Raw genomic sequence first — 12,782 nt, 5'->3', positions numbered from 1 at the left:
CATGTTTATGGCAAAAATGTCAAATTTGCAAGTTGTCTTCAACTTTTAAAAGTTTTGGGGGGAAAGAACTACCCAGATTTGTTCCCAATCTCTTTTTTGAACAGTTTTTAGCAGCCTCTGATTTCCATCTCGAAAAGTGTGTGACGAACTTGAAAATTTATTTGACTTTACAGTCATTCCGGCCCTCCGACAGAAACTTCCACTGCAATGTGGCCCACGATAAAAATGAGTTTGACACCCCTGATTGAACTGAACATACCCACCGTGCATGTTTTCGGGGATGTGGGCGGAAACAGGAATACCAGGAGAAGAGCCACAAAGGAACTGGGAAAACATGCAAGCAGCGTGCACCACACTAATGGGAGCCCTCCGCTTGTCTCTTTTTTTCATACAGATGTAGGGAGTCTGAGACATACTTTTAAGGCTGCTGCCATTTTAAAGCCCTTCTGGTTTGATGAAAAAAAATTATATATATATATATGTATATATATGTATATATATATATGTGTATATATATATATATATATATATATATATATATATATATATATATATATATATATATATATATATATATATATATATGTCCAGAATACATTCCTTGTCAGTTTGTAGGTACTTTGGCTGGAAAGTAGTGCTCAAAGTCCTTACCAAGAAAAATCACAATTTCAAGTAGGACTGTTCAAAGCTTTCTTTTTCTTCGAGGTTCTAGGCTCATTACCTGTTGCTTAAGTACTGTATATTTAAAACTGTATTCTTTTAACATTAACAAAAGCAATATAGTTCAACATTCAACAAAAGTGAACTTGCTAACACTTGTGAGCTAACAAGCTATGAGCTAACAAGCTGTATACTGGCATAAATGATCATTGGTAACTCAATGCTAATTGATAGTTTTCTTTAATTGTAAGTTAACATATTTGTAGCATCTCTCTGATACAAACTCATAAATAAGATTCCCCATTAATTTAAATGAACTCCTCACAAAATATATACATACGTACTAACTGTACTTGGATAAAGAGTTGACATTGATCTGCAGTCAATCATTTGCAGGTTCCATGCATGAGGCTAATCAGGAACTGTCTAACACAAAAACACACTTTTTTTTTTCAACAATAAAATGTCAGCCCTGTAACCATAGAAACATAAAATAAAGACTGAATGGCTCATTAGGTGTCAGAATATGTAGTTTATTATTAACAAAACAACTACTGGGAATAAAGAAATAAAATACATACAGTACTTGTGAGGTGGCCGACAAATTGATTGGGGTGACCATTGCCATCCCTGGCCACCACCTTCTAGCGCCACTGAAAAGGCCTAAGATCAGGGAATGATGGTGTATGCACACTTATTTATTCTTTATACTCATTCTAGCTTCAAAGCTATCTGAGCAACCACAGATATCAGTGATGTGAACAGGGTCAAATTACAAAATTTTCACACAACTTTTTTTTTGTTACATAAATGTAATGTATTGGCGATGAAATAATATTAGTTTTAGTTTTGAGCAGTATCTATGTATAGTATTGAATATTCCTCTTTCGCATATCGTTATCGATCTAATGTACTAAATGGGCAATCTTTGATTGTGATTTTCAAGAGCTCAAATGTTGAGCAAGCTATATACAAAAACAGCTCAATTTTTGCTTTTTAATTTATAGAAAACACTGGAAAAAATTAAATGTTTCTACTGCCCTATATTGACATGTAGTGGCCACTTTGACCGGAGAATCAATTGCCAATTATGCTCTTTGGTACAGAAAAAACTACAGGAAAAGCCTAAATAAATGAGAGTGAAACGGAAGAACACACACTATTATAGAATGTTCTATTCATAACAAGCCTGGAGGAATAAAACATAAAGCATAGTTCATGAGACACTGCACTGCTCTATCCTGCATGTAAACCCACATTTACAGTAAGTCAGTCACATTATCCTTTGGGGCTGTTGCACATGCTAACCTCAAATCATATGTCTGTACTGTACTATGAACAAATAATCACTTTGTCATTTCGACAGGCATAAAGAGAGTCCAGTGTACTATTGTGCAACATGCTCTCATGAGAGTTTAGGTTTAAAAACGTAAACGTTTTTTTTATGAATACAGGAAATCAGAACATTTTCAGTTAAGAAAGTATGGGTCATTGTTGAATTGTGTTTTTCTTCTTGTTCAGTGAAATGTAACTATACCCATTTGTCCATTTTCTACTGCTTTTTCCGGGCCCAGTTCCAGCGTCCTGCAGCACACAGACTTTTATGTAAAACCCACGTTTGACAATGATTCTTCTAAACTAGTTGTTGTCTTTTCTGTATTACATACAGTATTACATATTGCATTTTATCAGTTTGCTTAGACTAAGACAGATAATGACTCTGATTGCCTCAAACCTAAGACAGTTTGTCTGAAATCAGCAAACTACTCAAGGGAGTTTGACCTTTCGGTCTACATGTCATCACTCTCATTTTAGCTTTGAAGATAACAGCGACTCTCATATATCTTAACGCTGCATTTTCCAATCAGAAATCTGGAAGAAAAAAAATATATCACAGCAGTGCTGAAAATGGAGACACTGCACATGGTCACAACAAGACAGTAACTGGTTGTCTTTATCACAGTATGTAGGATAGTTGGACAGGGAGATGTGACTATATACACAGTGTCCCCACCAAAAATAAACACGTGTTTTGACTTCCCCTTCCCGCAATATTGATTTTTAGATTAATCTTTGCTCCTATCCTATTGGATTATATTTCATATTTTTTCTAAAGTCCTCCTGTCTGTCAATCATCTGGGACATGCTCCACCTTGCCATAGATCCTAAAGAGGAGAAGCAGTGTAAAACAATAACAACAAAAGAATGGTCTTGTTTAGTATTACACAAAGCAAACATTATTCTCATAAAGACAACGAGCACATTTCCTTTTTTAACACTAGAGGGCGGCATCGACTTGAATATAATTCATAAGCATTCGTTTTTACCACGCCTCATCATGTTAGTTACATTGAATTACTAATAGATATAATTCATTTAAATGCCATAATTATTTAACGAATAATGATCCTCTCATCTATTTCCCAAAGTCCATTTGTTTAAAAGTATATTTTGATTTCGTTTTGAAGGAATTGTTGTGGCAAATGGGACGGTTTGGACGACGCAACCAGGACAAATTATCAGTCTTAAATACGTAGTTTGCAATCTGAAGAGAAACAATTTGATAATCCAATTGTTGACTTTTGTGGGGGTCCACCGCCTGCCCGCTAGTGAAAGGAGCCCAAGAAGCCTTTTGACAAACAAGTGAGCTGGTGGGGAAAAAATATTCGGAATCAAACGACAGTCGAAACACCATGATTTATATGCCAACCAATCGCAGGGCACAAAACCATTCACACTCAAATGCGCTCCAAGACAATTAAGAAAGTCCAATAAATCTACCACGCATATTTTGCGTACTGTACTATATTTGGGAGGAAACAAAAAAAAAAAAAAAACACGACTTCTGTACTGTGTGGCGGATTTACTAACAAGTCTGCCGTCGTGCTGCCTAGTTTGCAAATAGTGTATTTTTTTCCTTTATTTTTTTTTTCATTATTATGTCACTTGTTTTCTAAAATGTATGGATTATAAAATGGAGAATTCACTTACTAACTAAAAAAAGAATGCAATGTTGCGTAATTGCACATGTTGCTGCCTTTCATGAGGGAACGATAAGATGCTAATTCACAATAAATTAGTGTAAAATAGTTTGTTATACAATTGAATTCCCATTCATCGTGAGGTTTTCTTCATTGCTTTTTTCACTTTTTAGTATTATTTTGATGTTTAATTATATTAATTGTTTAATTATATTATATTTAATATTTACACTTACATAATTTTATAATTATATTAATGTGGGTTGATCTTAGAGTTTTTCAGCATCATTTTTTTTTATACCACCTTTGTTTAGGGCAGTCATGTTGTCATGATAGCGGCTACAGTATGAATAAAACCTGTAGAATGAATATGATTGTTTACCATTACCAAGTAATCCCATTAGTCTCATAGACACATTTGTGATAAGATCAGCTCTTTAATCTGCTCAATAACCAGAAAAAAAAGAAAAGAAGAAGATTAGGTAGGGACTCATATTTATTGATTGGAGCTGACCTTTGCCCTCTTGCAGAACAAGTGCCCTGCTGTCTGCCAGAGCCAAATCGCAGGCCAAAGTCTGCTTTCAGTAAGAGCTGAGTGTTGTTGTCATCGCTTACTCACAGACTCCTCTCACGCAGCTGACAACACGTCTGACATTCTTACGACCATGTTGCTTCGGACCATTACTCTTCTTCTACTTCTTTGCATTTCTGCTGGTGTGTGTGCCACTCTGGGCCACTACCAGTCCACAGCACAGGAGGAGCCTACATTGGATCCACAAAACACTGCTGTGGAAGACACCGAACTGTACGAAGACCAGAGCGTCAAACTTTCTGAAATACAAACGGACAAATCTCCTGAAGAAGTCGAAGGGCCTGGAGAAATCAGCAAAGACGTGGAGGACCAGGATCAACCTAAGAATAAAGAGGAGATGGGGGAGAACAATGAAGTTGAGACAGTCCATGTGAACGTTCCCGCACCACTTGAAGAAAACAACAGCAGCTGGAGCCTCATTTCAATTAGGAACAGTTTCCAGACAATGCACGGCTACTTTGACTCCCTGGTGGAGCTAGTGGGGGGCCACAATGGCGTTTGTCAGTATCGCTGCAGATACGGTGAGTGTGGTGGCTTACATGCACTCCTCTTTTCTGGTCAAACTAAAATCTTTTTTTCGTAACATTCTCTGTAATGATGAGAAATCCCAAAGGTGGCTTTCTTGATGTTGCATCTTAAAAAACCCGGGATGTTCAGCCATGATTTGGTTACGTAACAGAGAGACAAGCTTTCACTCTGTTACTTCTTATATGTTAAAGGAACAACTCTGACATCACATCATATCTCATCATGTTTTTTGTGGAAGGGTTGAATTGCACTACTAGTTGCAAGCGATTTTAAATACACATTAAGTTCCTCAGTGGGATTCTCTGTCCCATATAGGGCTACCTAAAATAATTCTTACAATCAAATGCAGTGTTTAATGCAGCTCTTTATGATATCCTATTATAGGCTACTTAGCGGTACTTATGTGGCACATTTCATATACAAGGTACTAACACGGTCTGATTTTACATTGTTAAAAGTCGAACATCTTAAAGTTGACCCTCTAAAATCATGTAATAAGAAAAGAACTTCATGCGACAAAATCTAGAAATAAGAGACAGCTTACTCAAGTCATTAAAATGATGTATAAGGCAAGTAAAAGATTAGACACAAATATTTTACAGATGTTTTTATATGTAATGAAAAACAAAAGAGTTTTCAGCCTGGATCTAAAGCTTTAACGCTGGCATCTGCTTCACTTTTGTTGGCAGCTTATTCCATCCGCGTGCTGCACAGTAGTTATTACATTGCATAAGTGTACCTAAGGGTGTGAATGTTATCTTCTATGTCTCTTAAGGAGAACTTCCTCAACCTCGCCCTGGCTACAAGCACCAAGAGCCCAATGGCTGCAGCTCTTCCATGGTGGGATTTCAGGTGGAGGTTGCCCTTAGTGGCCTGTTCATGGCACCAAACAGCCAATATGCACAGTTTGATTAGCTCTTGATATAAATGTCAATTTAATTGGCGTGAACACAAGCGTTTCTCCTGTGCCAGATTGATCTTGGCATCCCAGCCATGACTGAGTGCTGCAATCAGCTTGACGTGTGTTATGACAACTGTGGCATCAACAAGTATGACTGCGACACCAAGTTCCGCTCTTGTCTTCATAACATCTGCTCTGACCTGAAGAGGAGTCTCGGATTTGTGTCCAAAGTACAAGGTGAGAAAACAGGAAGTCTTTATTTAAAAAAAAACAAAAAAAAACACTGGTTGTGTCATTACTTTAGCTAATGCTAAATCCTATTACAGATGACAGTTCAATAGCATGTACTCGCCTTCATTTGCAGACACTATTTTTCTGTAAAACCTTTATCACAAAACTGAAAATTAATTGGCACAACGTAGCTCCCTGTCACACTTTGGAAAGGTGCTACCAAGAATGCTCATCTGATTTGACTACATTAGACGCAAACGCAGAAAGTAGTTCTAGTTCCGGTTTGCCACAAACATCAATGTGAAAAATTCTTATTGGTTCATCATTGTTACACAATGGCAACTGTGTGATTGACATACACATGGTTCGAACAACTGCTTTGCTGACTGGATTTGAAGGGGAAAAAATGGGATGTCATCACATCCTTTATAAAAGTGGAATAAATAAAACAATAGGGCTGGCGAAATCCGTCACATTGAAACAAGGCTCAAAACTGGGATCCATCACCTTACCCTCCTCACTTTCATCTAATCCAGTCCTTCTCAAGTCGTGGGCTATGCCACCCTCAGTCTCTGGCAGTTAGAAACGTTTAAATTGCAATTATTTTTTGTCATTCTAAATCACAATAATTATCAATTATGATCAATCAATCAATCAAACAGCAAGTTTATACTTTTTTCTTCAGGTTGAAATGTTTACAATACTGGTGCTCCTGTGTTGATGTTCAAGATCAATTTACATGTTTTAATATTATTTATTGATTTAACTTTTTTTTCCCAGCATCAAATGGTGCAGTTGGTCAAAATGTTTCTGTTTAAATAAGGATTGGCATATTTTTAGGCACTTTGACGACTAAGATGTAACCTGTATAAACCTAATGAAAAGTAAGTTTAACATTTGTTGAAAGTTCATTTACATTGCTTTTTTGTTCATGTAAAAAAGGATACAATTGTAGGTATACTTATGATGACCTTATTTATAGTCACCACTGTCGGTGTGGGGGCCGAAATGTTCACTCTTTCCCAGGGGGGCTTTGCAAATAAGTGAGAAGCACTGATCTAATCACATTGTGTCCAATAATGTTTCCAAAGCAAATAATTTGCACACATGACAGAAGACCTACAGGTATATCTAGATGTGTAAATATAAACATTGTACTTTCACAAAGGAGAGGGATAATATGCTGTGTGTTTTTTTTTTTTAACATCGCAAAAACAAATATCAATGTTAGTTTGGGGGGGGGGGGGGGGGGAGGGGATTGTGTTGTTTTTTTGTGTTTGGTTTTTTTTTTTCGTTTCATGTAGTTTTTGTGTAAGGATTTATGCGTGTACCTAGTATGAGTCTATGCTTTGCTAATGAAAATTCTCTATTTGTGGCTTTACCAATTTTTAGCCTGTGAGTCGATGGCAGATGCCTTGTACAACACAGTGTGGACTCTTGGATGTCGTCCTTACATGAACAGCCAGAGGGCAGCATGTGTGTGTGAAGGCGAGGAGAGGGATGAACTGTGACGCTGAACATCATGGACAACTTTTGCATCGAGGAAAAAAATATACATACTTTTGCACAAAGAGAACTATGACAACGAACCCCCCCCCATAATGAAATTCATTGTTTGGGCGTTACAGAAAACAATCTCTTTCTATTGCATACATGTTCAGGTCCATTCTTAGACCTGTACCACTCCATTAACATTCATGTAAGACTCCAAACAAAGGAAGTGTTTTGTGGATGTAAAACTCAGTGTAAGTTATTTGCTATTTATGAATGTAAGAAGAAGTGCTCGTCATCTACGCTCACCAGACACGACATAAGGTACACTGCAGTATAACTTAATCAAATATTAAATTTCATTTAACAATAAAAATGATTGAACTAATCACAATAACATACCATCATATAAACCTACATCAATAAACATTGGTAAATGAACAGCACTTATATAACAATCTTGACCTGCATTAAAAAACAACATCATGCAGCTGTAGAGATGTATCTTATTCGGTGTATTTACCTTGATTGTTACTGGTAAGTGAACAAATGCATGTCATGTCTATGCAACATATTTTGTAATGAATGTTCAGAGGTGGCGTAATATAAAACTACTTTGCTGAAAGCTGCAAATGTAAAGAAAAAGCATTGATATTATATACCACTTGTTGTTCCAAATAATATTGTGTCTTCATGCTTCTTACCGATGAAGCACTGTGACCATAGTGATGACTTCATGAACAGTAAATGTCACTTACTATAATGTCTGAAAATTGCAGCGTCGGCAAAGGGACACAGACGCATTGAGTTTAATCCACTTTCCGCCAGTGACAGTCTTTGGTTCAGCTCTACACAGTATAACATGGACACCATAGATGGCATTATGTATTTTCATAACAAGAACTGTTAGAGAGATGGCAATAATGATGTCATCCGTTTAAATGTTTGACCTCATACCCACCCATAAATTGAGCAAGGAAGAGGAAACTAACAGCACAGTGCACAATGCTGATGTCAGCAGCTATATTTTCTACAACGCCAAGCCCTGCTCCACCCTTCGTGCTGCAACGCAATGCAATGCAGTTGTTGTTTGAAAGGCTGCCCAAAAAGTGCTTCAATTAGTAATCGTTTTTACTATGCAAAGATTTATAACATTATATATATATATATATATATATATATATATATATATATATATATATATATATATATATATATATATATATATATATATATATATATATATATATATATATAGTAAATCTTTCTTTTATTTAAAATTCACAGATTTTATTTAAATGTCCTCCATGATTCACACAAGACTGAAATACTTTCTGTTTTGTTTTGTTTTAATACTAAGTATTGATTTCGGGACAAGGTAACTTTCATTTAAACAATTAAAACTTAGCAATACACGATATTAGTTTAAATTTAACCTGACAAGTGCAATTCAATGATGATATCCATCCATCTATTTTCAATAGCCGCTTATCCTCACTTGGGTCACAGACTTGCTGGTGTCAATCCCAGCTGTCTTTGGGCAGTAGGCAGGGGACACCCTGAACCAGTTGCCAGCCAATTGCAGAGCACACAGAGACTTACAACCATTCACGCACCCAATCACTCATAAGCCATGCATGTTTTAGGAGTTCCCCGAGAGAACCCAAGCGGGCTCAGAGAGAACATGCACACTGTACACAGGAAGGCCGTAGCGAGATGGATATGAACTCAAATCTCTGAACTGTGAGGTGAACGTGCTAACCATTATTTTTATCATCACTTTTAATAAATGGTATTCATACTGCACAATCAAAATGCTACAGTAAACATTATTAAAGTACAGTAATAATAAATCGATATAATTGGGTGAGGTTTTAAAAAAATGATTCGAAACAATGACTAATTAACAAAGATGTCTATTAGTCACAGTCAGCAATCTAAACAACACACTGTCGGGCAAACATAAGCCCACACACTCTCACTATAGCCAGCTGGCTCCCAGCATGCTGCTTAACTCACCCGATTCTCCTTGCCAATGAACATGAAGACAGGAACCTGGTAGTGCCTGGAGAGCAGGTCGTTGGATGAGCACTGAGTAACTGTTTCATCTGAGATACACCTGCTCACAAGACACAGAGTTTTTACAAGGTTGCTCACTGTGCCATCCATTTGTTCATTCTTGATTGCTTATCCTTAGTCGTTCCATTGATTTTGGAAAGTTCCACTGTATTACCAAAAGAGTTTTATCTGCATTCCCCACTTTTAACTTAATTATGTATTGATTTATTTGTTTTATGGACTGGTTTAGTTTGCCTTCTTTTAATTTTGTGTAATTGTAAAGCATTTTAAATAGCTCTTTGTTCAAATTGTGCAATAAATAATAAATAAATAAATAGTGCAAAAATATTGCCCTAAAACGTTCACCTGGCAGTCGATTATGGTTAACGCACACGCACACACGCACACACACACACACAAACACAATTGTGTTTTCCCAATAGCTCATCGGCAACCAAGGGCAGTTGACTTTGGCATTTGATGCGACACATGAGGTTCAATGCCCTATAAATGTCAATCATTTGATTCCCGCGACAGCAGACTACTCTGATATGACAAGTTGCTATGCTGCAGAATCAAATTAGTTTCTTTCGCGAATAAAACTAAATTAAAGAGTAGAATGTATGTGGTACTCAAACTTCTTCAAAGGGTATGGGCTTCCATGTATTGTAGCTCTTTCTATGTAAAAGAAAATTGCTTTCAAGGGAATTTTTCCATACACCGGTTTATTTTAAACATTGTTCACAAGCTAGATAGGTGCGACATCACAAAGCGTTGGAGAGGGTGTTCATCTCATTATTTTTAACTTCCTAATGTTCTCACATTCTGGACACAAAGGGAAGAGCTGTAGTAGTTTGTTATATGGCAATACTGGTGTCAACAAGCAGTTTGCCGAATTTGTTTTTTTCCTCGTTTTACTGACAAAAAGTACTTGTATTACTATACAATTAAATGTGTTCCTCCGTTAAGTGTCAGGGTGCATTTATTTGCGGTAATTTGTTTGACTTTAATTAAACAATAATTAGACCATCATATACTAAAACACAGTGTCAGAGTTATCAATAATGAGAGACTGGAGAAAAACCAAAACTTTGAGTCAAACACGATCTTTTGCAAAAGAGGGAGAGAGCACCAGGGTCTTCCGGTGTTCTGGGGCTCTCCTCCTCATTTTATTCCAAAGATTACAAAGAAGGCGGTTACAAGTTTCAAAATAATACCGAAATGTTTACGTATGTAGTGTGAGTGTGTGTGTGAGTGAGTGGGTTAAGAGGGGTGCAAGCAATGTGTTTTTACATGATAACATATATACATATATACAATTATTCCATCACACAGCATGCTTATATATATTATTCACTGCAGTTTAAAAACTATAAAATATTGAAATTAAACATATCATACTCACCAGAGATGCTGAGGAATTAATTTGTCATCAAATTAAGAATTTTCAATCAATCACCATATGTAATGGCAAACAAAATCCAGGCCATGGATATTGTTCTGTTGCTGTGCAACAGGAATACATTGTAACAATACAGTACTCTCATTAATTAGATGGGATAAAAAAGAAGAAAGAACCAGAATAATTATGCCTTCTGGTGTAAAACGCAAGTGACATGAAAACTACCTCAATGCTTTTGCCTGCTTATACAGGATATTTAAGTAAGCCTGGTTTGAAAGAACTGCAACACTACTTGCACCACAAACAAAACAGCAGATTTGTTTTGCCTTTGCAACTCTGGCCTAAGAGCAACTTCGACTGCAATGTTATCATTGAAGCCATCTTCATTGGTCTTAAAACAACTGCTCATTACCTGTAGAACCAACTAATCTATTATTTATTTGATTAAATACACTCAAATACTATGACAGACACATTTTAAAAAATACAAAAAGCACTATTATTATCTATCTATCTATCTATCTATCTATCTATCTATCTATCTATCTATCTATATATATATATATATATATATATATATATTGGTAGTAAATCTTTCTTTGTGTAGTAAAAATGATTACTGTGGAGTGTGCACGTTCTCCCCAAGTCAGAGTGGCTTCCTCCCACACTCCAAAAACATGCATGGCAGGTGAATTGGACATACTAAATTGTTCTTAGGTGTGACTGGTTCTTCAACTCTCTGTGCCCTGCAATTGGCTGGCAACCAGCTCAGGGTATAGCCCACCGACTGCCCAAAGCCAGCTGGGATAGGCACCAATCAGCGGCTCTAGAAAATGGATGGATCTCATATGGAATGGATGGAACTCATAAAAGTAAATTTAATGAAGTTGTAGTGGTAGCAGTATCAGAAGTAGAAGTGGTAGTTGTGGTAGTAGTAGTAGTAGTTGACATGCATACCCAGACATGTGCGTGAGTCATGGCTGAGTAGCAGCCCTCTGGGACAGTGACACCGGTAGGAATCATGCAGGGATGAGCAGCCATGGCTGCAACCTCCATTGTTTACATGGCAGCCTGCCATCTTTAGAAGACACAAACAAGACAGCAGAAAAGAAAGTTGCGCAGTGCTTACATTAAAAACTGCCGGTGCAGAGAATCCAGAACCCAGTATAGTACAGTACCTTGACAGTTGAACCCGTCCTCATCCAGCACTCGGCCCGGACCGCACTCACACTATCTGGATCCCTATGTGTTGATGCAGAGCTCTGTGCACCCACCGTTTGACTTTTCACACTCATTCACATCTGAACATAACACACGCACACCTGGGTCAAACAACACACGGCTTTTAATTGACTTGGCAGCTAGAGGCATTAAATGAGTCACCCACAGGGATGAGGATGACAAATCCTTTCAAGGCGGACTTTATAATATTGAAGGGGCAAGTGATAATACAGATGGATGAAACAAGAGACCTGTCGGGCTAGAATGAGTTCACAATGTTCACATCTGTGCCAAAATAATGAGATGTTAAGAATAAAAAATAATTTAAAAAAAGCAATGCTCAGTTTTTCTCGGTTTATGAGATACAATATTAAAAAAGGCTCACAGAATAGAAAGTTGCAAAGTTGCGTCGTTCTGAACTAGAGATACAGGAATAAATTGTTTGTTAAATTCCTACCTTTTTGACTGGAACTCATAAAAGTAAATTTAATGAAGTGTCCAGTGAGCATGTATGTTGTAGTCACGCTGAGTGGTTAGTGTTGAAATCATATACCAGGTATACTATACTCCAGGCTCCCTCCCACTCTTCAAAAACATACATAGTAGATACACTAAATTGTCCTTAGGTGTGATTAGGTGAGTGAACGGTTGTTATCTCTGTGTGCCCTGCAATTGGCTGGCAACAAGTTCAGGGTGTCCACCGCCTACTGTCCGAAG

The 12,782-nt window shown here is 37.1% G+C and overlaps 1 protein-coding gene across 2 annotated transcripts; it reads left to right on the top strand.

Moving 5' to 3' along the window:
• The first annotated feature begins 4,231 nt into the window (after window positions 1-4,231).
• On the top strand, window positions 4,232-8,410 carry pla2g12b (phospholipase A2, group XIIB). 2 transcript variants are annotated; one of them, XM_088421433.1, is made up of 4 exons: window positions 4,232-4,754; window positions 5,537-5,601; window positions 5,734-5,899; window positions 7,286-8,410. In XM_088421433.1, exons 1-4 carry the CDS (start codon window positions 4,307-4,309, stop codon window positions 7,402-7,404), a joined length of 798 nt encoding a protein of 265 aa, XP_088277559.1. In that variant the 5' UTR covers window positions 4,232-4,306; the 3' UTR covers window positions 7,405-8,410. The 2 variants fall into 2 exon arrangements, with proteins under 2 accessions (XP_088277559.1, XP_088277558.1); XM_088421432.1 differs by having other exon boundaries at window positions 5,537-5,613.
• The last annotated feature ends 4,372 nt before the right edge of the window (window positions 8,411-12,782 follow it).

The sequence above is a fragment of the Hippichthys cyanospilos genome, chromosome 8 (assembly GCF_059441005.1).
Source record: "Hippichthys cyanospilos isolate Australia breed blue-spotted pipefish chromosome 8, RoL_Hcya_1.0, whole genome shotgun sequence".
Taxonomy (NCBI): Eukaryota; Metazoa; Chordata; class Actinopteri; order Syngnathiformes; family Syngnathidae; genus Hippichthys; species Hippichthys cyanospilos.
This window is presented reverse-complemented; position numbering and strand designations above follow the sequence as displayed.